The 24,595-nt window shown below is 37.0% G+C and overlaps 1 protein-coding gene across 10 annotated transcripts in view; it reads right to left on the bottom strand.

The window, feature by feature from the left end:
- slmapa (sarcolemma associated protein a) overlaps positions 1-21,098 on the bottom strand; it is a 49,854-nt gene extending 28,756 nt beyond the window's left edge. For 8 of the 10 annotated variants that reach the window (XR_008607274.1, XM_055050120.1, XM_055050119.1 and 5 more), the window contains exons 1-3: positions 19,465-21,098; positions 4,974-5,121; positions 3,011-3,083 (exon numbers count right to left, since the gene is read on the bottom strand). Coding sequence is in view for 7 of the 10 variants with exons in the window: in XM_055050120.1 (XP_054906095.1) it covers positions 3,011-3,083; positions 4,974-5,121; positions 19,465-19,743 (500 nt within the window). In the remaining 3 variants the exon portion in view is untranslated. Of the gene's footprint in view, positions 1-873; positions 893-965; positions 1,288-3,010; positions 3,084-4,973; positions 5,122-19,464 lie in introns of those variants that run through there. The other 2 variants (XM_055050127.1, XM_055050128.1) reach the window with 2 other exon arrangements.
- Between the last annotated feature and the right edge of the window lie 3,497 nt (positions 21,099-24,595).

Below are 24,595 nucleotides of genomic sequence, written 5' to 3'. Positions count from 1 at the left end.
GTCGGTAATAAAAATACATTTTTTCGAAAGTGCAACACTTGAGCATTTGTAGCAAAGGATGCATCAGCAGCTAAAAAAAAACTTCTTCTAACAATGTGAAAATTCAAGTCTTTTCTGCTGGACTTGTCAGGGCCAACCGGCTGATTATCTATTTGATTAATTGATTAATAATTGGATAGCAAATAAGAGGTTTTTCAAGGGGGGGGGGAATTATTATCAAAAAAAAAAAAAAACCTATAAGCTAAAATAGTCACTTGAAACTTGAGGAGTTCTGGGTAAAAACATATTTACTAAAGATTTTTGATCTTAAAGGCAAAATGTACAGATAATTTTATACATATTTAAACGCTGTTCTGAGATTGTGTTCGGACAGCAAATGGCCCTTTTTGAATCTGTATATTCCAGTTAACTATCAATTGCTGAATTAGCTAACTTATTTCTATGGTTGACTCGTCACAATTACATTGATAACTAATAAATCAGCATCCGATACTAAAAACCAAACATAAAAAAACTGAGGATAAACTTTTTTTTCTACAAACAGGAAGAACTCATGGATCCACATAGAAGAACCCTAGCAGTGAATTAACTGCAGCTTAATTTTTGTCTAACAGCAGTCTTTGATTGAAGAACCTCCTTAAAAACGCTTCCTGTCCGCTGAAGGCCTGACACAAACCTGCTGAATAAGCCAGTCTTTAAAAAAAAACACACATCTGCAGCAGAAACTACAGGATCCTGTTAATCCTGCTGCACATTCAGCTCCAGTCCGCCAACGTCAATAAAACCCAAACCAAGCAAACAAACAGCGTTATGTCAACAGCCTTCTTATATGTGGAGCGATTTGCACATAAACAAATCACATAAAGCACTAACCTGTTCGGCTCTGAAACAGTCCAAGGTTACCTGTCAACGTTTGCTCCCGTCTGCGTGTGTGTGTGAGGATGTGTGTGTGTCAGCTGTTTTACCTTTCACAGGACAAAGTTCACCCTCCAGCCTTACAGCAGTTGGGAAATAAACTCGTTTCGCTTCATTCTCCAACATAAACACGTCCCGAGCAGATAATTCGTCTCTACTTTTCAACAGCCGAGCCGCAAAGACGCTCAATGACACAACCTGTCTTTCTATATATAATCTGCTCCTCCCGCTGATGACCAAGGTCTTCCTCCTTTAACTCAAACTAGTTGCACAAACTCCTCCCCGTCTGTGCACCAACTCTGGCAAAGATCTTTCAGTTTTTCTCACAATCCTTCGCTGTGTGAGCTCTGCTCACCTCACAGAGAACAAGTCACCTGAAAACGAAACATCCGCGTTGGTCACATGACCTCAGGTATGTGGGAGTGTTTAGAGGAAATATGGACGGTGATAACAGGCAGAGAGAATCAGGAGGGCTATTGTCAGAACTAAACAATGGCTGAATGGTGAGGGAGAAACTTAGTTGGGGCCTAATTTTGTTAAAAACTGGTGAACATCTTAAAGCCAAGAGGGATATTCTGTTGGTAATAAATAGCTTCATATGGAATCACAAAGGGAAATTTCTGTCTTATTAGTTTTCTGATCAGCTTCCACTTTCACAACAAATGTTTAGAATTAGACATAAAACCATAATAAAGATGTATTGATGTTTCAGTCTTATGTGGTAACAATTTCAGCCTGTTTTGTATCATCTTACTGATCTGAAGGCATTGAGGTTGTTGCTGACGATGCAAAGCTTTTCATTGTTTATAATAACTGTACTGGCTGCTGCAGATCTCGTTTTATGCCATATGACCTGTTTTGTCTAAATGTGAATGTTGGGAACCACAATGAAACCATCAACAAGTCGGGACTCTAAGTTTAGCCTCACAGTGAAGTCATGTACATTTTAAATATAATACAGCAGATCACTGAAGCAGTTAATGCTGAGTAACTGTAGCATTGCTTTTCTGGATAAGGACATAAATTCTTTAATTTACTCTGCTGGACTCTACTGGATTTCCTTTAAATAAATGAAATAAATGATTTTAATCCATTCTCAGATTGCTACAACTTCTTGTAATTTCAAATGCTTGAATTTTCTTAGTGTGGCTCTAATACCCGATAGTAGTTAATGTTTTGTAGTTGAGGTTTCTTTGTAATCTTTGCCCCTCCTCTAAGGGGTCACAGTTAAAGCTACCATCAGTCAGACAATGTGTTCCACTTTAAATCATCTAAAAGGTTGAAGTGGAAGAATCAGTAGAGATATTCATGATGCTAATGAAAGCTCTCGCTCTGAAGTGGATTTTAGAGAAAGCCAAGCATCTCATTTTATGGATGGATGTAAATGTAAAAGTCACAGGTGTGTTAATGTGAGCAAGTACATCAAAAGGTGACATTTTTAGAAACTAAATGATGTTATTTCAGTAGAGGCCTTTAAATCTGCAGCAAAGCCATGAAGCTATTGTTAAAATCCACCAATGCAATCTCATAAACATTGCTTGCAGACAATGCTGCTGCACAAATACGCAGACACTTAAGACAGCAGGTCATCATCTGTGATCTGTTTGTAATGGTGGGCCAGCCTGACCAGATATGACGCCGATATAAAAGCGTTTTTCATTCAGTTCCTACTGACGCTGCAGCAGCAGATGGCACTGCACACCACCGCTCTGTAACCTTGGATCCCTTGTGCACACGGCATCAACTGAAGCCAAACAGACACAGACAGACAGGTGGAGCCGTGAGTACAGTAGGAAACATCATGCTGGGTCGGCTGCTGCTCAGTAACAGCATCAACTGTCTTACTAACAACAACACAAACATGCTAAAAACTCATGAGCCACATTTCATACCGTCTTGTACAATTACTGCCCTGCTCAAAATTTAATTACATTTTCTTTATGGTTTGCTGATCACATCACTGTGCTGGCAGAGGATAGAACAACCTCTACTTCAGAATATAAAGCAATAAAACCATTTTTATGCTGCTTCTTCATATGTATATATATATATTTTTTTTTACATTAAATTCTTTAAGAGGGTAACGGTGACTTACTCGCTTCGTCTGCGGGCCTCCATCCCATCCGGTAGAAACAGTTTGATTGTTGACACGATGCAGCCATGGGTGACTGGGGACAGAATAATACAGACAGTTGCGTTACTAACGAGCATAACGGAGTCACTGGCGACTGTTTTACTTTATTCTCCAACTCCAGCGGGCTGTCCTGCAACTTTAGCATACATCCCTGCTCCAATACACATGAACTAAATGACTGGCTAATTTTTCAGCTAAACTTGCTGGCACTCGATGCAGTAGGGCTGGACAATAAATCATCAATATATATTGCAAAAGACACTGTATCAATATATAATACATCTGATAGAATATTCAATTTCCCTGATCTTCGATCCAGAACCACACAGCATTCTGGGGGATGTAGGCATAGGAAAAACTTTGGCAGATCAACATCTTACAGACAACTATGCAACTAGATAAGTGGCATCAACTCACTCGCTCATTTTTTGGTTACCTAGCAACAACCTGCTGAGTATCTTGTGGCTAAATAGCAACAACACGTTGAGAAACTTGAGCTGCAGCAGTTTAAGTTTTCATCATTGTGCCTCATGTTTGCTGAAAAATAAAAACAAACAGCATGTAGTGAAAACTGGATAAAACAGGAAAGGCCATGCCACCAGTTTGGCAGTACTTAATGTATTCAAAGCAAAAAATAAAAAACGAATCAATAATTATCGTTATCAACTAATATGTTACATTGTGATATATTTTTTTGCCATATTTTCCAGCCCTACAATGACAGTAAATCTGCCTTTTTGATTCACGTGTGAATTGCTTCAGTTAGGCTGCGTTCACACAGCAGGGAAATGCAATCCATGCCCAATTTTTCATGGCAGTCTAAACTAAGAAGAATCTAATGTGCGGTACTTCCATATTGTGGAACAAAATTACATTCAGATCTTATATCCTGCAAGGTCATGCTGTATTTTATCCGACTTTTGCGTCACTGATGCGACTGCATTTGTGGCGTTGTCTTTTTATTAGCTCTCTTTGTCTGTATATGATCTGGTGACAATTCAAGATCAACGCTGCTGAATAACTCTGAAATCGATCCATTAACGGTTCCATTCAGCCGTTAATGGAGTGCTCCATTTATGTATAGTTTTAGCGATACTGTTCACTAAAAGAGAAAAATAGTTGTGATCATTTATTGCCATCACACTAGTGACACAAAGTATCATGATAAAACTTGAAGTTTGCTCAGACCATTACCGTAATTAATGCAGGTATTTTATAAATATGTACAGTAAACACCAATAGCCTTACTTGATGGTCATTCTTCAGAGCAGAAGTTGTATTAGATAAATTTTCCAGCGCTTGAATCTTGTTCATTTACTTGCAGTGGCATAAAACTGAATCAGTCACATCTATTATGATAACAAATTATTCGTTTTAAGTTAAATGTGCTCATACTAATGTTAAAAAATATATAAATCCTTGTTTTCAATAGAAAAAATGTCTTTTATTGTAACATATTAAATGCCACAAAGCAGATCTGTCAACAATCAAAGCCATCTGAACTTCGTCTTGTGCTGGATAAAAAAAAATCTAAATAATAATAATAATAACGATATACGAGGGTTGGAAATTTGATTTAATAAATATTTCTATGTTTTTATTTTTTTAGTCCAAAATTTAAGTGTATTTCTGGATTACAGTGCTGCAGGTTGGATTAGCAACACAGTATGTAGAGCTGAAAATCTGACCTTAATATGTGCGCTTTGTTGTGAGCCTTGTCAGTGTGTTGCTGTGTTGTGTGGTTAAATTAGCCCTAAGCCACCATTAAGTATATTTCAGGGTGTATATTTGGACTCACTGTTTGCAAAAAAAAAAAAAAGAGGAAGATGAAACAGTAGGCTTCCAGGAGGCATCTGGTTTTTCCTAACTGGACCAGTGTTGTTTTTCAGTCCATCAGTGGGCAACATAGCATGTTTGCACAAACCTTTGCGCGTGTTCTCGGTGACATCGACCCCAAACTGAATGATGTCGCCCGACAGAACCTCGCAGGGTGGACTCTCCTCGGACCCGCGGCTCAGTCTCTGGCTGTTGATGAACGTCCCATTGCTGCTTTTAGTGTCCTGAAGGTAGAACTGAAACACACCAACACAGCAGGTTTAGAACCGTCTCAGGGAAGCAGTAAAACATGATACAGGGGTTGAAATCCTGATAAACATGACCAAACTTCCTGGTGGTAAAGGACTGTTAGGACAGCAGAGCTAAAGGGGAACCAGGCAAATGTTTACAGATAATTTCAACTACAAACAGTTGTTGAGTTTATGCATAATCAAGACTTAACGGTCATTATTGCAGAGGGAACCACACTGCAGTCTTCCTTTATACACTTGAAAGTATAAAGGAAGAGTCATGACTTGAGCCTTATCATCTGGGTTACTAAGGATAACACCGCAGGTAGTGATGCTCAATTTAAACAAATTTTGCTGGACAATAAATTGACCTAGAAAGTATTGTGATAAAAGGTAATGCTATTGTTTTGAGGCTATTTTAAGTAATATAATGATGTTATAATAATGCAAGAACACATTGTCGAAGACCAATAAACTTTAAATTGTAATTAACATTTAACACTGGAACGAGAAGACATTTTAAATATCCAAATTACACATAAACAACCTACAAAATCAATTATGGAGTCTCGATACAATAAATAATGCAAATGGAAATTATTGAGTTCATTTTAATTTATTATGTGTGGCAAGGGTCAGATTTTCGGAGGTGAAAAGATTAGAACGTAGCTTGAATTTCACATCAAATGAAACAAGTAGAAATCGATCAAACCAGACAAATATATTACGAGTAAAAGACTAATTTATTTCATCCACTCTTGTATTTTCCTTGTTGCTTTTAGTTCCTATTTACATTTTTTTTAAACACAAAAATACGATGTGGTAACTGGTGGACCCTACCACCAGTTTCTGCTAGTTTTCTGAGGGGAACCCTGTAATACAATACGTTTAATAATTTTGGTTTCCAGTTTGCCAAAGCTTAACTTGCCAGTGCTGACAATGAATACAGATTTAGCTAGAACTGGCAGAATTCCCCTACTTATAAACACTGGATTTAATTATGGTTCACTGTTGCATCTGGAAGCTTTTCCAAGGTTTCACCGTCCAGGAGGGTGGGATAATACTGAAGAGGCAGCGACAGCCCATGCCGTGAAGCTTCTTTTACACTCAGAGGTAAAACATGAGGGCAACAACCAGCATGACAGAAGCAACACACACTGAAGAGCGGGTCTGTCACCCAGATGAGTCAGAAAACAGGTAGAGATGTCAACAACAACAAAAAGAGACATCAGAACATAACAGGAAACAAAACCAACACAACATTTAAAACATACATTATGACATAGGCACACACACACAAACACACTGAGTAAGCAATGAGATCTGGATGCCTGAGGAGTGAATCTGTCGTTCCACGAGTTTCACTCATTAGCTCTCAGCTCTTCGTCCTGACTGAAAACAAAGTGAACCGTCCTTCAGATGAGAGAAACGGACAAAACACAGAACAGAGCAGAGAACGAACGACGAAGAAGCCAAAACAACAGACGGCGAAGGGAAGAACGATGCAGAGACAGACGTTTACCCGACTGCAGAGAGCTACGGAAAGCAACCTGCTCGCATCTTGTGATGCTACACCCCACACGGCTACCTCCTGTTCCCATGGCAACATGGAGACAGGAAGGGAGGGACCTAACTATAGAGCATTTCACCCAGCAACAACACACACACACACACACACACACACACACACACACACACACACACACACACACACACACACACACTGCACCTCAGACCTCACATACAGCTATCACACACACTTCTACAGTCATTTCTTTCACACGGACACAGAAAACATGACATCATCCATCTTGGATCAGATCACCTATCCTACTGGACCGGTTAGGTCCCGGTCCAGTAGGACCTGCTGTTTGCCTCTGATGCATCATCATTACTAATTGACATTTTAATTCCCAGCAAAAAGCATGCTGGGAAGCATAAAGCATGCTGGGAATTAAAATGTCCCAGCATGCTTGTTACAATGACAGCAAGAAACTTGAATAGTTAACCCTCATTACAACATGTCTGGTTGATTTTTGGTGTCAGCTTGCTTCTTTTAAAACGAGCAAAAGACTAATTGAATTGATCATAAAAACATGTAGAAAACAACACAACAGCTTCAGTGAGTAATCGCTGATGTTGGAGGAGGACTGACCTCCACTTGGACTGTCAGGGAAGTACTTCAAACTATTTTCCTCACTGCTTTCTGTCTGTAAACAGCTGCAAATTGTTGTAGTAACTTAATATGACTACGGGTGCATTCACACCATGTTTAGTCCATTTCAAGTTTGTTTCCAAGGTTCGTGTGAATGTGTAATCAAACTGCGATGCGGAACAAATGAAAGTAAACTTTGGTCTACCTGCAAACATCTTTCGGAGCCGCGAAAGCATCAGTAAGCCACTTAACCAGTCAGGAGATCAACACATGACAACAGGTTTCTTTGGCAAGCACACAGAAACATGTTAGGAGAAAGTATTCATCAGATGACGGTTAATTTCCTAGGAATCACTCACCAGAGGTACAATGAAACCTTGCACATCTAAAAATAATCCACGTCAAGAGATGCGCATGTGACATCTCAGATATACTTTTATCTCCAATGCAAAACAGAGATCGTGTTTACATTTCTGTGGCGTAACGTTGGCTCCAATGACAGAGGCGGTAATAGAGCTTCCTTTTCTGAAATTAACTCCAGCCCACAAAATTACATTTCCTAGTTGGAAACATATGCTCTTAACCACCCCCCCAAAAAAACTAATTTCTATTTCTTATTCTTCAGCAAAGTGAAAAAATAGTTATGACTAGCTATGTTTGTTTGCTTCATAGGATGATTTATTCCATGACACCATTGTAGATGCATCAATCCATCCGTCTAGATAGGTTCACCATCTTTAGAGTCTTACCCAGTTACATTTAATTCTGACAAATTTAAAAATTTTCCAAAATTTCAACTCAACAAATGAAACAAGATTTCTTTTTAATTGAAGTCAAATCCTATACATTCAAGAAAAGAAAAGTTTTTATCTCCAAATAATCCAGCAATGTTCTGGTTGCAGCACCTCGTTTCACTCAATGCAATGCCAAAATACCCAACTTTTGTACCAAATACTACTGTAATAATGTAACTTTCCTATTATTAAATAAGCTTTTTCTGATGAGGCAAGAATTTCCACGATCGTAAAACTTCAGAGAGTCTTGCCAACTTCTGATTACTTTGATAGGCGAAATGTTCCCTGATTTCAAAACTCTCTGAACTAGTGCTTGTCGTTCCAGTGTGGCTTTGTCCTGTACATCAACATCAAAACTCTTTGATTAAGTGTGCAATTCAGGTTCATGCAAACCAGGAGGAAATTGCGAGTCTGTAAGACAGCAAGTGAATTATTAATAATTTAACTGCAGTCATTTAGTTTCATCGTTTGTTTATGTGTAGTTCCTGCCGCTGTGGGAAAAAAAACATGCATTTACTTGCTTGATATTCATCTTGTTGAATATTAATTAAGCCAAATAAAAATAAATGCAAGTGAACATAATTATTTAAAAAATGACAGAGTGGATTAGGATCAGCTTATTTTTTATGCCACCAATTAAACTGACAGATAAGAGAAAGCCTCGCGCAACATCTTCTTAACATACATTTTAATAAATGTTCATTCTGAATTTCTGTTTTATCCATTTACATCTCAGTAATCCTCCAACAAAGTAATAAAAGTAACTATGAATCTGGAATTGAAAAAGCAAGGCTGCAAAGTGGAAGATCAAACAACCAACAGAGCCATAAACCTTCTGTTAATAATTACTGACAGCACAACTAAATAGGCCCTGAATGAGGATTAGTCACAGCGACGGGATGAGGGAAAAGATCAACTCTTTATGTTACTGAATCACTTTGTCACACTTTGCTCTGACAAATCTGTTCATTTCACACTGTGCCTAGGCAGAGAAAAGGTCAAACCCAGAAGAGAAAAGACAACAAAAAGCAGCGACTGATCACATTTTACACACATGAAAAGGTCCACAAGTCCTGGCCAAACTACCAATTACTCTCAAGCTAAGATTCCTCAATATTTGCACCGGATCAGATAAAAGTACTACAAAGTGAGTTGACAAAACAGACATTTCTAACCTTAAACTATAAAATAAACATTTCCCCTGAAATGAACCAAGACTTTAGCGAGTGACAAGATGTTGTAGGCAGGTAGATAAACATTTGCTCTGTTGAGCTGAGCAGTGATGTAAAGGATAAATATCTACAGTAAAGTGACAATGATCAATGAGTGTTGACGCTTAATAAGCAGAAAGCAAGATCAGCATTTTGATGCATTTTCCCTCTTAATGACAACAGGTGGCTGTCTGAGACAAGTTCAAGGAGGATTTGTTTGAAAATGAATCCATCAGAGTTCAGGAAGTTCTGCTTACTGAAGGATTTGATAAGTTCAGAAACATTACATTAAAATAAAAACAGTTAAAACATATTTATAAGGGTCTTTTGAGATTATGGTGCGTTGCTTTCTTTTTAATTAATGCAACACTATTTAAAGGTTGTCTATGAGATAAAACTAGGAGATCACTTAGAGTTTACTGTGGGAGCTAAAGATGGAGAGAAAAGCACCAGTTTCAGTTTGAAGCAGAGCCAGAAAACAGGGGCTGGCCTTCTGCCACCGTCTCCAAAAGAGCCTGTTAGAAGCTGCTTGCAAACAGAACTGGCGTTTATCAGCGAACATATTCCTTCACCAGGGTGTAGCCGAGTGTGAACACAAGCTCACTCCCATTATCTGGCTCCTTAACAACTCTGGAATAAAGTCATTTTACTCTCAAATGTCCATTTCTCAGCTTAAAACAAGGAATTTGTTGGAGATGCAAACTAAAACCAGTCAAACATTTCATTCAGTTATCAAAGCAAATGCCAAAAGTACCCAAACTGGCAGGACAAATATAAGGCCCTAAGTATAAATTAGCAACCTTTAACAACCCAAAGACCCATTTTCTCACTGAATAAAACATTTCTAGAACCTTTCAAAAAGACGTAAACATCCAGTTTAAAAGTTAATGTACGATTAAATGAGTTACAATTTTAATTTGATTTTACAGATTTAGACCAAAGAAAAACATCAAGTCAAGGCATGCTTTTTTTTTCAGCAAATCATTTTACATAAGATGAAGGATGAAAATAAACTGTTTGCAATCCAACAAAAGAGAAATAAAAATCATTTTTCTAGGCGTTTGCAAGATACTGAAATTTCAAACTCAACACTCATACTAAAAATAGAACTCAATAATATTTTTGATACTGTAGAAACATTTTTGTGGAGGAGCAGAATTAGATTAATTAGTATATGACAGGACAGGACAAAACCAACAAGCAACTGGGAATTTACCCGTAATTATTAAATATTACTTCCCTGCTTGGTAAAACACAACACTTATAACTAAATAATAATGTGAATAGTTGCAGACTATTATTGCCTTGTGTTGTAAATTTAAGCATGCAGTTTCTTCTTTAGCTTCATCTGTATATATATTTTTAGAATTGCACCGATTGCAGTTTTCCGGTCGATTAATCTTTAAAAAATCTGACCTGCTGATTATGATTTTGTCAGATTCAAGTTTTTTTATCTAAAAGTAAATGCAGTGCATGCAGTGTAAAAGAAGGATCTCGGCCATGCAGCAGCAGCTGTGTTTCATATCAATCTTTCTGATAATTCTGCTGAATATTCTCTTTAGTGATCACCAGCAATGCAATTTGACTACTAAACATAAAAATGATGTAAGATACCAAGTGGCTTTGTGTTCAAGTGAGGTATAAGCTGTTGCATGGTGCGCTCGAAGTAAGGCAGACGATGTCAACAGCATCACCTTCCTGTGTGAAGAAGAGTTGAAAAACTGTCCGTGCGAGTTAAATCACAACACGCTTTACCCTACAGGCTCACCTGTAGACGACAGTTAAAATCAAATCAACAGCAGCAGCGAAACTTGGATAAGTTCGTTTTTTCCCAGTTTCCTGAGATGCTCATGCTGACTCAGCCTCCTGCATTAATCTGAGGTAAAAATATCTGCTCTTCTCAGAGCTGGAGCAGAAAGAGTGATGCAACACGCGTAGTAGTAAATGAGCATTTTAATCGCGTCGTTCTGAAAATTATTAATGAGATTAGAGCATGAATAAGTGATCCCGTTTCCAGCGCTGCCTGCTAAATAATAAAAAATATACATCAGAGTGTGTCTGAACAACAATCTTCACTTAGAATTAAAACATAAATAATCAGTACGAATGATTAATTACTTTAGCACATATGACTATCCTACCCAATACTGCGATGAATGTATTCATGCAGATCTACAACTGTGTATACACTAGCTGCTGTATATATAAAGTTACACAACTTAACTGTACTAATTTCAGAAGAATATAACCAGCTACACTTTTATTTATATTTACATTGTATATTTGTGGCAAGATAACAGTCAACTGAAAAATGTTTACAACATAAACTAGTATCTGTATAATTCAAATCAATTTAGCAGCAGTTTCTGGTCATTTTGTGTCATGTTTTCTTGCATATTTGCAACAAGTTTTAAGTTCAAAGTTCAAATCTTGCAGCTGTATTTCGGATCTACTGTGTGAAAATGATAAATTCATTTTATTACTAGATGAAATTATTTGCTGCTACTACTGAACGCTATGAGGTTGGTAGGACCAGCGTAACCCTGCAGTAATCCGATAGGTCGTTCTTATTTCACCTTGTTAGCAGAGCTTTACTTCCAGCAGTATTTGGGGAGTTTTTCTCAAACTGCCTCTATATCTGCAACGTAAATACCCATGACGCAGCAGTAAACACCTTCACAGGCCACATTAAAACCCCTGAACACTAAAAAGATGGGTTGTGTTTTTAAATCACCCCCCCCCCAATTAACCGTTTACACTCATGCATGAAAATGGCTGGAAACAAATGTGCAATTTTCAACCGCCCATCTTTGAAAAGCAGTAATGGAGCCTCCTGCACAGCCAGCAAGAATGCATCAGGTGGTTTCTAGATGGTAAATGAGCAACAAAACATTTGCCTTGTCCCTACAGCAGTAAAACCAGCTGACTGAACGGGCTGGGATTCGCTGGGGTTGCTGGGTGACAACCAGTGCCTGCTGACTTTTAAAATGACTAATTTTTCAGACACCAAAATATAAGTAAATCCCAAAAAAAACACCTGGGTGTGTTTTTTTAAGTCCTGTTTTTGTAAGAAGAAAAGACCCAGAAGGAAGAACTAAAACATGCACAATGTGAGTTTTACATAATGGGTCGCCTTTATAGATGTCAATGCTTCTCAGACATTGATCTTAATTGATCCTCAGTAAGTCTGTACTCAGAAAACTAAAGTCACAGGGAGTGGAGAATCTGCTCTTCTCAGAGTAAAACAGTGCACACCCAACGCCAACAACAATCAAATGAGTCATCTACTATTAGGGTGTGTGTGTGTGTGTGTGTGTGTGTGTGTGTGTGTGTGTGTGTGTGTGTGTGTGTGTGTGTGTGTGTGTGTGTGTGTGTGTGTGTGTGTGTGTGTGTCCTCATTTTTAGCCAACAAGTAGACCGACAATAACGTGATTTCTCACCCAGCACAAACAGCACCTGATGTGCCTCGGAGACAAAATATCCAGGAAAATACGGTTTAACAGGCAGCAGTCCTCACACCTTTAACATTCGTTGATGTTTTTTTCCCATTTATGATGAGCGCGCGTAGGAAGAAACTTTCACCACAAACTCTCTTCTGGGAATTAAAATCTGGTTTCTGGGCCATCTGCAACTTGGTGAATCAAAATCTGCTTTTAATCATTTAGAAAACACAGCTAAATAAACCGAAACTTTTTTTTCCAAACAAGCCCCCGCAAAATGTGCAAATTAGATTTTTTTTTTCCATGAGGCAAACATGTGAAATACTTTTTAATTTTTGGATATCCCATAATTTACAGACCTCATTCTTACAAAGAGCCTAGTTACTTTATTTAAATTATTTTATGCTTACGCTATTTTATGCTTATGCTATAGAAGGTAAATGAAGGCTGTAATATAACTTACTTTTAATTTTTTATTATTTTATATAGATTTCTTTTGACCGCTGGTAATTCTGACTTGACAATTTTTGGTCGATGTGGCAAAAAGTTTGGACACCCCTGCACTCCAAGCGTTAGCTGTACAAACCAAGAGCATGAAACGCTTTCTGATAGAGTCTGGGATTCTCCTGATTTGTTTCCACTTCTCAGTTTCTACAGAAATGCCCACATATGAAACAGTGGATAACAGGAGAATCCAGTTACTGCTGTTGAAACTGCAGTCCACATGACTGCACAGTCAAAAAAAAAGGAAGCTTAATTCATCAATTCCCTTTAACATGCAAACGTCAGCTGCTGTCATATCGACATAACTGAAATCATAATTAACCTGCGACTGAACGCCACAGCTTGGCAGGAAGCTTTGTCTTCTGCAAGCAGAAGTTAATTCCTGCAGTTACCACACACAGCTCTGCCGTGACACAGATACCTGCTGCTGAGGGATAAACCCGGTCTGGCCTGGTCAGCCGGACCCATCAGGGAGGGATGGACGTATGGTGGGCTGTATGGTTTTAGTAACACAGGTTTCTACTTGTTCAGGCTTTCCTCTGAGAAGCTAATTAACACAAAGGCTGGTTTTTGGCATCTGATGATGATTATAGAGCAGAAGGACTTAACTGTCAGGATTCTCCTCAAACCCTTTTCAATCTCAGAGTCAGGTTGAATGTTTCTAGATAAAACCCGGGTAATGGGGGAGCCATGTTGTGATGACTTTCTGAAGAAGGAGCAGGAGTTTTAAAGAGACAGAGGCCCAATTCCAAGGTGTCAAAATAAGAATTAAAACTTCTTTTAAGAAATATTTGATATATGTAGCATTTTTAAAACAACTGAAAGTACCAGTTATTGATAATACTATGAAAAGGCACTATATGCTTGGAAAACACAGAATACTGCCCAACTCAAAAATGCAAATAGTTCAATTACCTTTTTAATTAAGGAAAATATTTCCAGGTCGCTGGCTTTGCTCTCTGCTGGCTTAGTAGTTGTTTAATATTTTCCAGTTTCATTTTGTCACTTGTTGATTATCAAGAAGAGTACTGACATAAAAAAAGAAGTGTTTTATAAAAAAGTTGTTTTATATGTCAAACTTTAGATTGAAAGTGAAGTGCGACATAAAAAGTAGTGCTTACTAATGCATCAACTTAAGTTTGCTTTGATTTTTTAAAAGTTAATGTTACATTTTTTTATTATCTGTTTTTGAACTTTAAGCATTTTTTGTACTTCAACCTTGTTTTAATTTTATTGCGTTTTAAGCAATAAAATGTTTTCAAAAAAGGAACTGAATTCTTTATTTTCCCTTCATTTTCAAAGCTAAAGCTTTTATTAGCGTTTCCCTCAGAAGGGGGACATTTATTTATTCGATTAATTGTCAGAATAATTGATTGATAACTAAAATAATCGTATAGAAGAGTCCCATTAGAGAGAAAGAGTTTTTCATCTTAAGTGCAATATGTATGTATTTTTTGTACACTTTTAGTTTTAATCCCTGCTCTAACTCTGTTGTTCTTTCAGCAAACTACCTTTTTTGAGTCCAGTTAAAGATTATTTTATTACCAAGTTAGTTGACGGTTATTTCAATAATCGATTAATCATCTCCGTCCTACCCGAGATGTAAACTCGCAATACATTTCCTTCAGGAAAAGGGAACTTTTTCCAAGTCAGAGAGGAAGAATTGTGAAACAGGAAGTGACATCTTCGATTAGATCTGCAGCATCTCATCTCCTCTTCCTCAGAGATTCCCAAACTGGAGCTCCAGGCCCTGCAGCCTCATTAGGTCTGATCTCCTGTCATGATGGGCACCATCGTTCAACACATCGCTTCACTTTCTCTGCAGGTCTTTAAAACATTCATTGCACCAGCTGTTCTCATGTCAGTCAATGCTCTAGTTCACTGCCACAACACTTAAAAACATAATTAGATGTGTTGAGGTGAAGTCAGTCCAGCAGCCAAACAAACAAGACTCAGAAAAACAAAGTACTTTTTTACCTTTGTGCTTTGGGTTGCGTGCTGATCGGAACAGCAAAGGTGAAAGTTTGATGCAAAGCAACCAACTTGGATCCAAACAAACGACTCATTTTCAACCCAAAACTGCAGACTCATTCAACAGAACGTTTCTCTTATCACAAGAGGAAGCTGCGGTGTCGAGGTTCTGATTACGCAAGTAGACTCTGAATGCAAGAATGCGCGCGCTGGACTTTGTGTTGCCAAATTTCATAATTTGCATGTTAAGTCTTTGAGTTTGTGGATTATTTTTATGGTACAATGCCAAACAAATCAAAAACAAACACTCTTGAATCGGGAGCATTAAAAGGAGAGCCGTGTATTCAGACCTTGCAAAACAATTTGTTACATCAGTAACTGTGTGCATCATTATTGCACACAGAAATGTGGGCTAATCTTAACTGATACATTTATCAATATTTTTGCAAGAATTCATGCATGTTTCTCCATAATACACCTCCAGATGACTCTGATCTCCAAAAGAAGGGCCTATACCTCTTAATAAGTTAAAAAGGAACTTGTTCATATTTATTGATGCTCAAATAATAAATGTAGGTTTTTAATCTTTTTTTCCTGCAATATTTGCATTCTCAAAATTAATGACCCTGAAAGCATTAATTTGGGTAAAACACAGTAATGTGTTTTAAGATTCATTTTCTTTATTAGGTTGGAATCTCTGAGCTTTTTAAATAACATGAATTTCCATCGTCTTATGTTCATCTTTATTTTAAATCCTTAAAGGTGAAATTAACTGTCTTTAAAATTTAAACAAAATGTCCTAAAGCAGATACTAAAGTTGCAGTAAAAGATTCTATAGAGTCCTAATCATAGGAATGTTAAATGAAATGGTCAAAAATATTTTTTATTTTGATTAATTTTTTTGTAAAGTTGTATTCTAAATTATTTTTTTTATATTTTTTGAAGAAAAGGTCAGAAAACAAAGTTAACCTCATTCTGGAAACTTATACTACAGAGTTTTAAGCACAACCCTATTTAAACATAAACTGAATTTTAAATGTTTTGGAAATGTTTAAATAAATCTTTTATTTGTTTGCACTACTGTCACCAATGATCTAAACAGAATCTGTAGACCAATTGAATAGAAAAATTGGTTTCTGAATTAAGAATTGGTTCTGAATCGATTCTAAAAATCAGAATTAAATTGCCACACTGAAAGATTTACATCTCTAGTTGATATTTCTCTAAAAATTTGTTTTTTAAAAAAATGATGCAACATCTGCAGCTCTAAACATGTTGCATTTCTCTGTCCTGACAGCAAAATGGCTCCAAGTTATAAAGGTTCTTCCCGTTATTATCTTCTAAGGACACAAACTTTCCAGAAGCTTTGATTTAAAAGGAGCTGAATCAGACCCAGCTGTTAATTTCTCAACCAATTTGTGGTTATTCGATTTATTTTGTTTTAAATCCCAATAAGTCTTGGCATTTATTGGATTTAAAAGACAAAGAGGTACCGGGAAATAAAGGACAAAGCTCTCCAGCTGTTTCCAGCCCCTTAAAGCCTCCATGAACGCATGCTTACCTTTCCTTTATGTGTCATAAATTAACAGAGTGGGCTGCATCTAACTCGGGAGGTCTCCGTAGTGAGCACACTATGGCTACTCAATCATTAACAGCCAGTCAGCGTCCGGCTTCGCTTCACTGACACTGAACTGCATTAACACCCAAAACGGAGACTTATTCTTCAGGAGTAAAGGAAATAACCGCTGAACATTAAAATGCCGCTGGAGGTTAAAGACTCATCCAAACAGGTTCTGGTGAAGGACATGAGTGCAAACCTCAAGACCACTTAAAACCGTGGCACTGGTATTTGGAGGAATGCATGTGTGTGTTTATCCCTGAAGAGAGGAAAGGATGACGCTACTCTTGTCGTTATAAATAGCTGATGCACATACACACACACAGGGTATCTCAAAGTCTGCATGCCGCAGAACAGGGTAATCCTGATGCTTCTCGACCTGTTTAGCTGGTTCCTCAAAGAAAACAAACACACACAACTGATTTTCCATCGCAAACATTTTAACTCTCAATCTGAGGATTTTAAACTGAAACTTGTCAGCAGAGAAACATTAAATACTGTAATATTAAATTGGAATTAGATAGGAGTCTCATTAAGCTGTTGGGAAGCAGAACAAAGTCTAAAGAGATTATGTTAAATTTGATTAAACTCAGAGTTTCTCACATATTTCTCTACTCATAAAACCAGTTAAACCTTCATATTCTTACTGGAAGAGATCTCACACATCTGTATATATTCCAGTTATATTCTCATTCAGGTTGGCAAACATTGCTTTGGTCTTTTCTAAAGCTTTTTAAAGCAAACTCATTTAAAAAACAAGACTATCTGTACATTTCCACTATTTTGTTATGACATGCTCCAAAAATAAAAAGCCCAGAGAAACATAATCAAATGTGGAAAGTTATTTGCAACTCAAAGCTTAATACCACCTCAGTTAAATCGGCCTTACTTAATCAATTAGGATCTTAAGCAGCATTTGTGAGCAGCAGTTTCCATGCTCAGAGGGCGGATCGGGTCTGAATGGATTAATTTCAATCCCCAGCGTCATGATTGTTAAAGTAGAGTGGAATTAGAAAACAGGACAACAATCGTATCCTTCAGCAAGTTCTGAGAGACTCTGGGTGTCTCAGGAGGCCGGTTAGTGCTGAATGGGTCGCTTCCCCTTCTCTTTTTTGCTTTTTCACATTTTTAAATTCACACAACATGACTGCAGTTTAATACAAGTTCACCTGGTTAAACTGAGGAATCTCTCTTTGAAAGGAAACCTAGTGATAACCGTGACATTTATGTGAAATTCAGCAACCTGTGCAATAGTGTTTAACCATGAATAGTTGATGTAAAATTAAACATGTCACAATAAGTAATAAATCAAGTAAAATTATCTCGATAATTTCCATTCTGATATTTCTGAAGGACAATTTTCTTTACAGTGACTTCATAATAACAAAAAAGTGACAATAAAAACTATTACTTCTCTTTTTTGCTAACTGCTGCTGAAATCTATACCATTTATAATACAATCACATAAAGAAGTGTGATTTGTGCCACTAAACTAAACAGCATTTTCTAATCATATTCATTTAAACTTTCATTGAACATTACATAAATAGCAAAACTATCAAAACAATACAGACAGTTTTGGGTTTTTTAATCATCAATAATTGGAGTTTACTGTGACAACATTAAATCAGAATTTTTATCATATCAAGAAATTTATCACGATAAATGATAAACGATACGATATGATCGGTGGATAAGTTTGGCTTCACGTGTAAAAACGGGCAGATCACCAATCTCCCAAAATGAAGAAAATCTGCATCGATAAATTGGCTGGCCGATAATTCGGTGCACCCCTAATTTTATCTAACTTCACTTAAAAAAAATTACACTACAAACTCACACCGTTTTAGAAAAACACTAGTCACGTAAAGAAATGTGGTTTTTTGTCACTAAACTGCACACAGCAACAAAATTAACCATATGCTAAATTTATTAAAATTTTTGATACTTTCAACCAGTGAAGAAAATAATAACCCCAACAATGTGGACAGTTTTGGGAGGTTCAAAAATCAATAATTGGAATTTATTGCAACAACAAAGAAGCTAAATTCGGATGAACTACAATACAATCAATGCCAACACATCCTTCAGACTTAATTTATTTTATGGTGTTGGTTGCATATAGTTTTTATTTCTGTTTTATTTATCATTTTTGTTTCTTTGTTTATTTATTTTGGATATTTAAAATATCTTCCAGTTCCAGTGCTAAGTTTTCTTTACAAAAGTTTATTGAGGGCAAAGTTGGGTTATGTCATCACTATTATACTACTTGAAAAAAACACTATTCTCATTTATCGCAGTAATTTCTGGGACAATTTATTGCAGCGCTTGGCAATGATAGAGTTTTACCACAATATTTTTGGTACCATATAATCATGTGCTAAATTTACTGACATTTGTTGATGCTTTCAGTGAACAGTGAAAATAATAATCCAAAAAATACTGACAGTACTGGTGTAAACATTATCAATTGTCAAATAACTTCTGGGACAATTAGTCGTCCTGCAAAACTTGTTATGAGCAATTATTTTCTCCATTGCTCCATATTAAAATCAGGATCTAGTGATGAAGAATTCGTGCCACCAAATCAATTATAGATTCATGAGAAAGCAATGCTTTTTGTCAGTCATGGATTGAACACACGGCTGTCTCTTACCTTCCCGGTCTTGTGGTCGAACCACACAAGAGCATGATTCCTGGACAGCACCTTGCAGTCGAAGGTGCCGTTGTTCTGGGCCGGTCGGCAGCGAGCCACAGACCTTCCGATCTTGACTGGCTCGTCCAGGTACACATGCCGCTCCTGGAATGGGTGCGAGTTGGGTCGGCAGGTGAACACGGCCAGTGCTGAAGGCATTGATTTTGGCTTGAGTGTGTTACTCCAACCAGACACAATGGAGAGGTTTTCCTGATCCAGATTGGCAGGGTTTTGGTGCATCCCCTCTAAAAAAAAGAATAATCTACAATATCTGCGGCCTGTATACAGGCAGATCTCCAAGTTCTGTAATCTTCTAGGCACTAACTGATAAGCATTGTCCCCTGTACGCTCTCGGGACTGCACTTTGACTCAACTCGACTGCCCTGCGTTTGAGAAAAAGTTAAATTAAAAACAAACCAAACATGTATAAAAAGACAAGACATTCCTTTTTCAATGACTCCCCTCTAAAGCTACATAACGACGCTTAAATCTGACAGCAAACACTATGTACAGACCAAGGTGCCATGTGTCAAGACATACATGACTGATTATAGCACTGACAGCCTGGCAAACAGCCCCTCACGTCCATCAAACTATTCAAGCAGTGAAGCTGGGCAGTAAAACCACTCAAAGTTTATCTTTCGTCGCGGAAAACAACAGAAGCTCCTCCAAATAAATAAACCCACCTGTTTATTCCCTACATTTGCTGAACTATTGCGCCTTTTTTACGAGCTGTGATGCTTTTACCTGCCCGCAGCAAGCTAACAACAAGCCGGTCCAGACGCACTTTAATCGAGTGTCATCTGCTGTTCGTCAAAACGGCACATGATAATCGGGGTGACCTTGTTACCCTGATACAGGGAGCCTTATTTTGGCATCTCACGTCGGGTCACCACTCCCTCCAGAGTGCACCTACGAGACCGCTAACGACACCTAGCAGAGCCGGAGAGCCAGAAACACCCCCTTGGGTCGGTAAAGGCCAGTCCGATGGGGGTTTGTGCCTCAAAACACTCAACCGCCAAAATTCAGGGGATTAGTAAATCGTCATTTACAGCAAAAATGCTTATCTCAAACTCTCGACCAACGTCTCTGGCGTTCAACCAGCTAGGCTATGCTAGGCTAGGCTAATGAGCACTTCCAAAGTTATCATTCAAGTCCTCCAATGTTTTCTCCCCACCCTTCTCAACCAGTTCGCTTACCGAGTGGAAGCGATATGCCATACCTGTCTCCAGTAGCAAATAAAACCAGCAAGCCGAGGCGTCATTGGCTACCAACAGTCCCGCACCGCGAACGCAAGCGCAAAGGTGAGCTAGCTAGCAGCTAGCCGGCTAACTGACAGTCAGAGCGGAGAGAGACGCGGAAAAATCTGGGGAGTTTCTTCTTCACTGCGGCTCCCCGCGCATCACACTGCTGCTGTGCTTCGGGGGAACCTCACTGGAAGACGCTGGTTGCGCTGTCGTTCTCTGTATTCGTCCTAATCCAGTTTGCCGTGGTGGTGTTTTATTACAGCTGTTGGCTTCCGGTGGTTTTCTGGAGAGAATCTAGAAGAAGTTGTCCTCCTCCGCAAGTCCCAGCCGCCATACTGGAAGTAGAAAGCAGACAGGCGTGGTGCGTTCACTGACCTATAGGATTAACCCAACTCTCTAGTTACCTCATTAACCAGTGAGGTAACTCTGGTTGATGAGTTAATGAGGATTAATAGATCAATATTTATTTCCATGTTTGTTTGTTTTTTAACTGGTTAAATTTACTCAATCTGTTTTTTTTGTTTGTTTGTTTGTTTTGAGTAGAGGTAGATAAAAAAGTTACATTTACTTGGATAAAAATAGAAATACACTTTTAGGAGTAGTTTATAATTTACTGTTAAAAGTAAATTAGCTTTTAACAATAAAATTAATATCAAGCAATGTCATTATGAAGTATCGCTACTCTTACTACAGAATAATTTCTGGTCTACCCAAAGCAAATAACTTCACAAAATGAAGAACAAACCAAAATTGTTTGAGGCAAAGACCTACAGATTATGTTAAAGTGCAACCTCGTTGTTGTGTTTTCCTTTTAGTTTATAAAATAACATAATTTGTACAAAACGTTATATTTTTCTTTCAGATTATATGATTTTACCAAATCAGATGTAATGATTGTTTACTCTGTACTTGAGTCGCTTTACAAAATGCTGTTTCATTCTTATATTTTTGACGGCAACTTTTGACCTTTTTAAGTGAAGCTACTCTTAGTTGAGTAAAATTTTTGGGTTCCTCTGCTCACATTTGGTTTTGAGTTATATTTTACAACACCACAATTTTCACTTAATAATTGAAATTAAGTGTTTTTTGTTCTTCTTGTAATACTTCTTTGATAATCACACTATTTTTATATGTGTAAAAAAAATAGTGTTTTTGTGTTGCTGTTTATGCTGAAAGGCTTTATAAAATATCTATTCAAACATTTTCATAATGAGACTGGATTACAGTTCCTATTACAATTCTTCACATTTGTGGCTATTTATTAGGAACTGGGAGAACAGGAGGAAACAGGACGGTGTGGAGTGACGTGTGGAGATCAGATTCTGCTTATGGCTCCAAAATCTCTTTATCCGCTCTTTGGTGAGCCGAACCCTGAGACTTAATCAATACTGGATGACACAATGAGACAGCCACACCACACATAAATCCCCCATAGTTTTACTTATTTCAGCCTTTGTTTATTGAAACATGGGACACAATCATTTTTAATTAAATTAGATTAATTTGCACCACTGAAAATACACTTTGGAGTTTTTCTATTGGCATAAAGGCTCAAAAATCAAGTATTATTACATTATATTATATTATATTATATTATATTATATTATATTATATTATATTATGACAACTGGTTGCTTCTTATCATCATTGATCCATTTAAAAATGAATATACATTTTTAAATAACACTTTTATTTTATTGAATAGAAAGTTACATTTTATGTGCATTTTTCTGTTTGTCATGGTGCTGCTGCCCAATCATTTCTCAACTCTGGGAGCTGTAAACTACATCTGATCCAGTTTTTTGTTGCTCATTATGCATTATTTGTCTCCCACAATTCCACATTTTCCCCTACTACTATTAGTGCGTCCTGATTTTCGTTTGTCTTGAAACGGACCTGGTTCTGGTCCTTGCAGCTCTTTCCAGCCCTCCTGCAGAGCAACCAGAGGGACCAGCTGTCACTGTGCCAACAGTCTGGCTATTATCTGAGATTTGCCAACATCTCACTGTGTTTTATCTTCTTATCGGTCATCTGTGTAACTTACAAAAACCACAGTGTATATTTTACATTAATAAATATATATTTAAGGATAAATTGAAGAAAAAAATAGAAAAAGACTTCTATATGCTCAAGAGATTTGGGTTTCCCCTTTGAAATCAACATGAGGAAAGAGTAAAAGAAATTAGAAAAATATAGGCAGATACAGTATACGTAAACTGAAAAATTATGCACGTTAAAGTTTTTTAATATTTTATTATTCATGTTTTTTTCTGAGAATGTAGGTTAAGACATAATATGGGTTAAAAAGTAAGATGTGTGTGACAAAAAGTAATTTATAGTTTTTGCTGAACACAACATTTCTGATCTCTACGTTGTTTTAAAAATAACATTAGTGCCTATTTTATGGTTCTTACTGTGCCAAGAAAAATAAATATGTAATCATTTAAATGTGCAACTAAATTCTCCACTAATGAAGACGATGTGAAAGGATTTAAAAACAAGATCTGGTCCACATCGATCTTAAGGATTTCTAAAAATGTGTTTGTTTTTTTTAGATTTGTGCTTAAAATATAATGTGTTAACTTTACAAAATTATTTTAATCCTCTCCAGGCAGGTGTTGCAGATTTGCAACAACTTAACCTGTCTTTTCAAGTAATTTGAGCCTGAGCGGGTTAAATGTGCTTTGAATTATGGCACAATAAATGTTTATGAAATATTTTTTAACATAATTTTCAAATACAAATGTTTTTTTAGACGTATTAGGTCATATGTATAATGATACATGTTGATGATCCTTTTATACTGATTCTGTGTTGGTGACAGAAATAAATCACGTAGACTGTTGTTATTTGCTCAGTATAAATTTGATTCATTCAATGGGAATCAGCATCTCCCTTCAGGTTGTTTCATCCATCTGTTGCTCAGTGGAGGATGTATTAAAGGATTTGGATAAAGCTGATTTACTCCTCTGGTCCTGACTCAGACTGACACTCAGACCGAACAAGTGATTCATTCAATTATGGGGCTTACTTTACGTCCTTGATCTGGAACAGAGCAATGTACATACTACCGAACAAAGTAAAGGTTTTTGTCAAGGATTCAAACTATCATCACAAATTTCTGACTTTTTACACAAAATTTTGAGATGAAATTCAGAATTCTGTTTTCAGGTGCCATACATTCCTCCATACATTCATGAATTAATGAAATTAGCTTTTTTTTGTAAGGTTGCATTATTATATCATCTGAAGTAGTGAGGCAGCAAAATAAATTGCAGCTATTTACAATATCAGCTGGAGTCCATCAATCAATCAATATATTTTCCTCTTGTTCTAATACCAACAAAACAAGACAGCATTTCTCTGGTCTCAAATACATGTTAATCAATGTATGATATAGTGACACCAGATGAAAAGCATAGACCGTTTCCAATCAAATCTTAAATGTCTATATTCAGTCATATTCAATAATTTAGAATATAAGACGAGATGTTCGTTTGATATAATAAAAGAAGCTTTTGAAAATAACTATTTAATCTGATAATAAAAATAATTTTCATAAAACACTTTTTAATTAACTGTTTTGTAATGGTCTGGTGTAATGTTTCCATTGTAAACGGAAAATCATTATTAACAGCAATAAAGGCTTTCAAACATCCATCTGTGTGCATTTAATCTATATGACGTGTTTCACTTAGTGAAAAAGTTTCTGAAATAGATGCACTACTCAACTATATTGATATTATCTGTATTTTTAAAATCAAAACAAGACTTGGAATAAATACATAACCGTGCTGATTATGCGTCATGACGTCATGAGATACAACGAAAGGACGTTGTGACGT

The sequence above is a fragment of the Poeciliopsis prolifica genome, unplaced genomic scaffold (assembly GCF_027474105.1).
Source record: "Poeciliopsis prolifica strain line A6 unplaced genomic scaffold, Auburn_PproV2 SCAFFOLD030, whole genome shotgun sequence".
Taxonomy (NCBI): Eukaryota; Metazoa; Chordata; class Actinopteri; order Cyprinodontiformes; family Poeciliidae; genus Poeciliopsis; species Poeciliopsis prolifica.
This window is presented reverse-complemented; position numbering and strand designations above follow the sequence as displayed.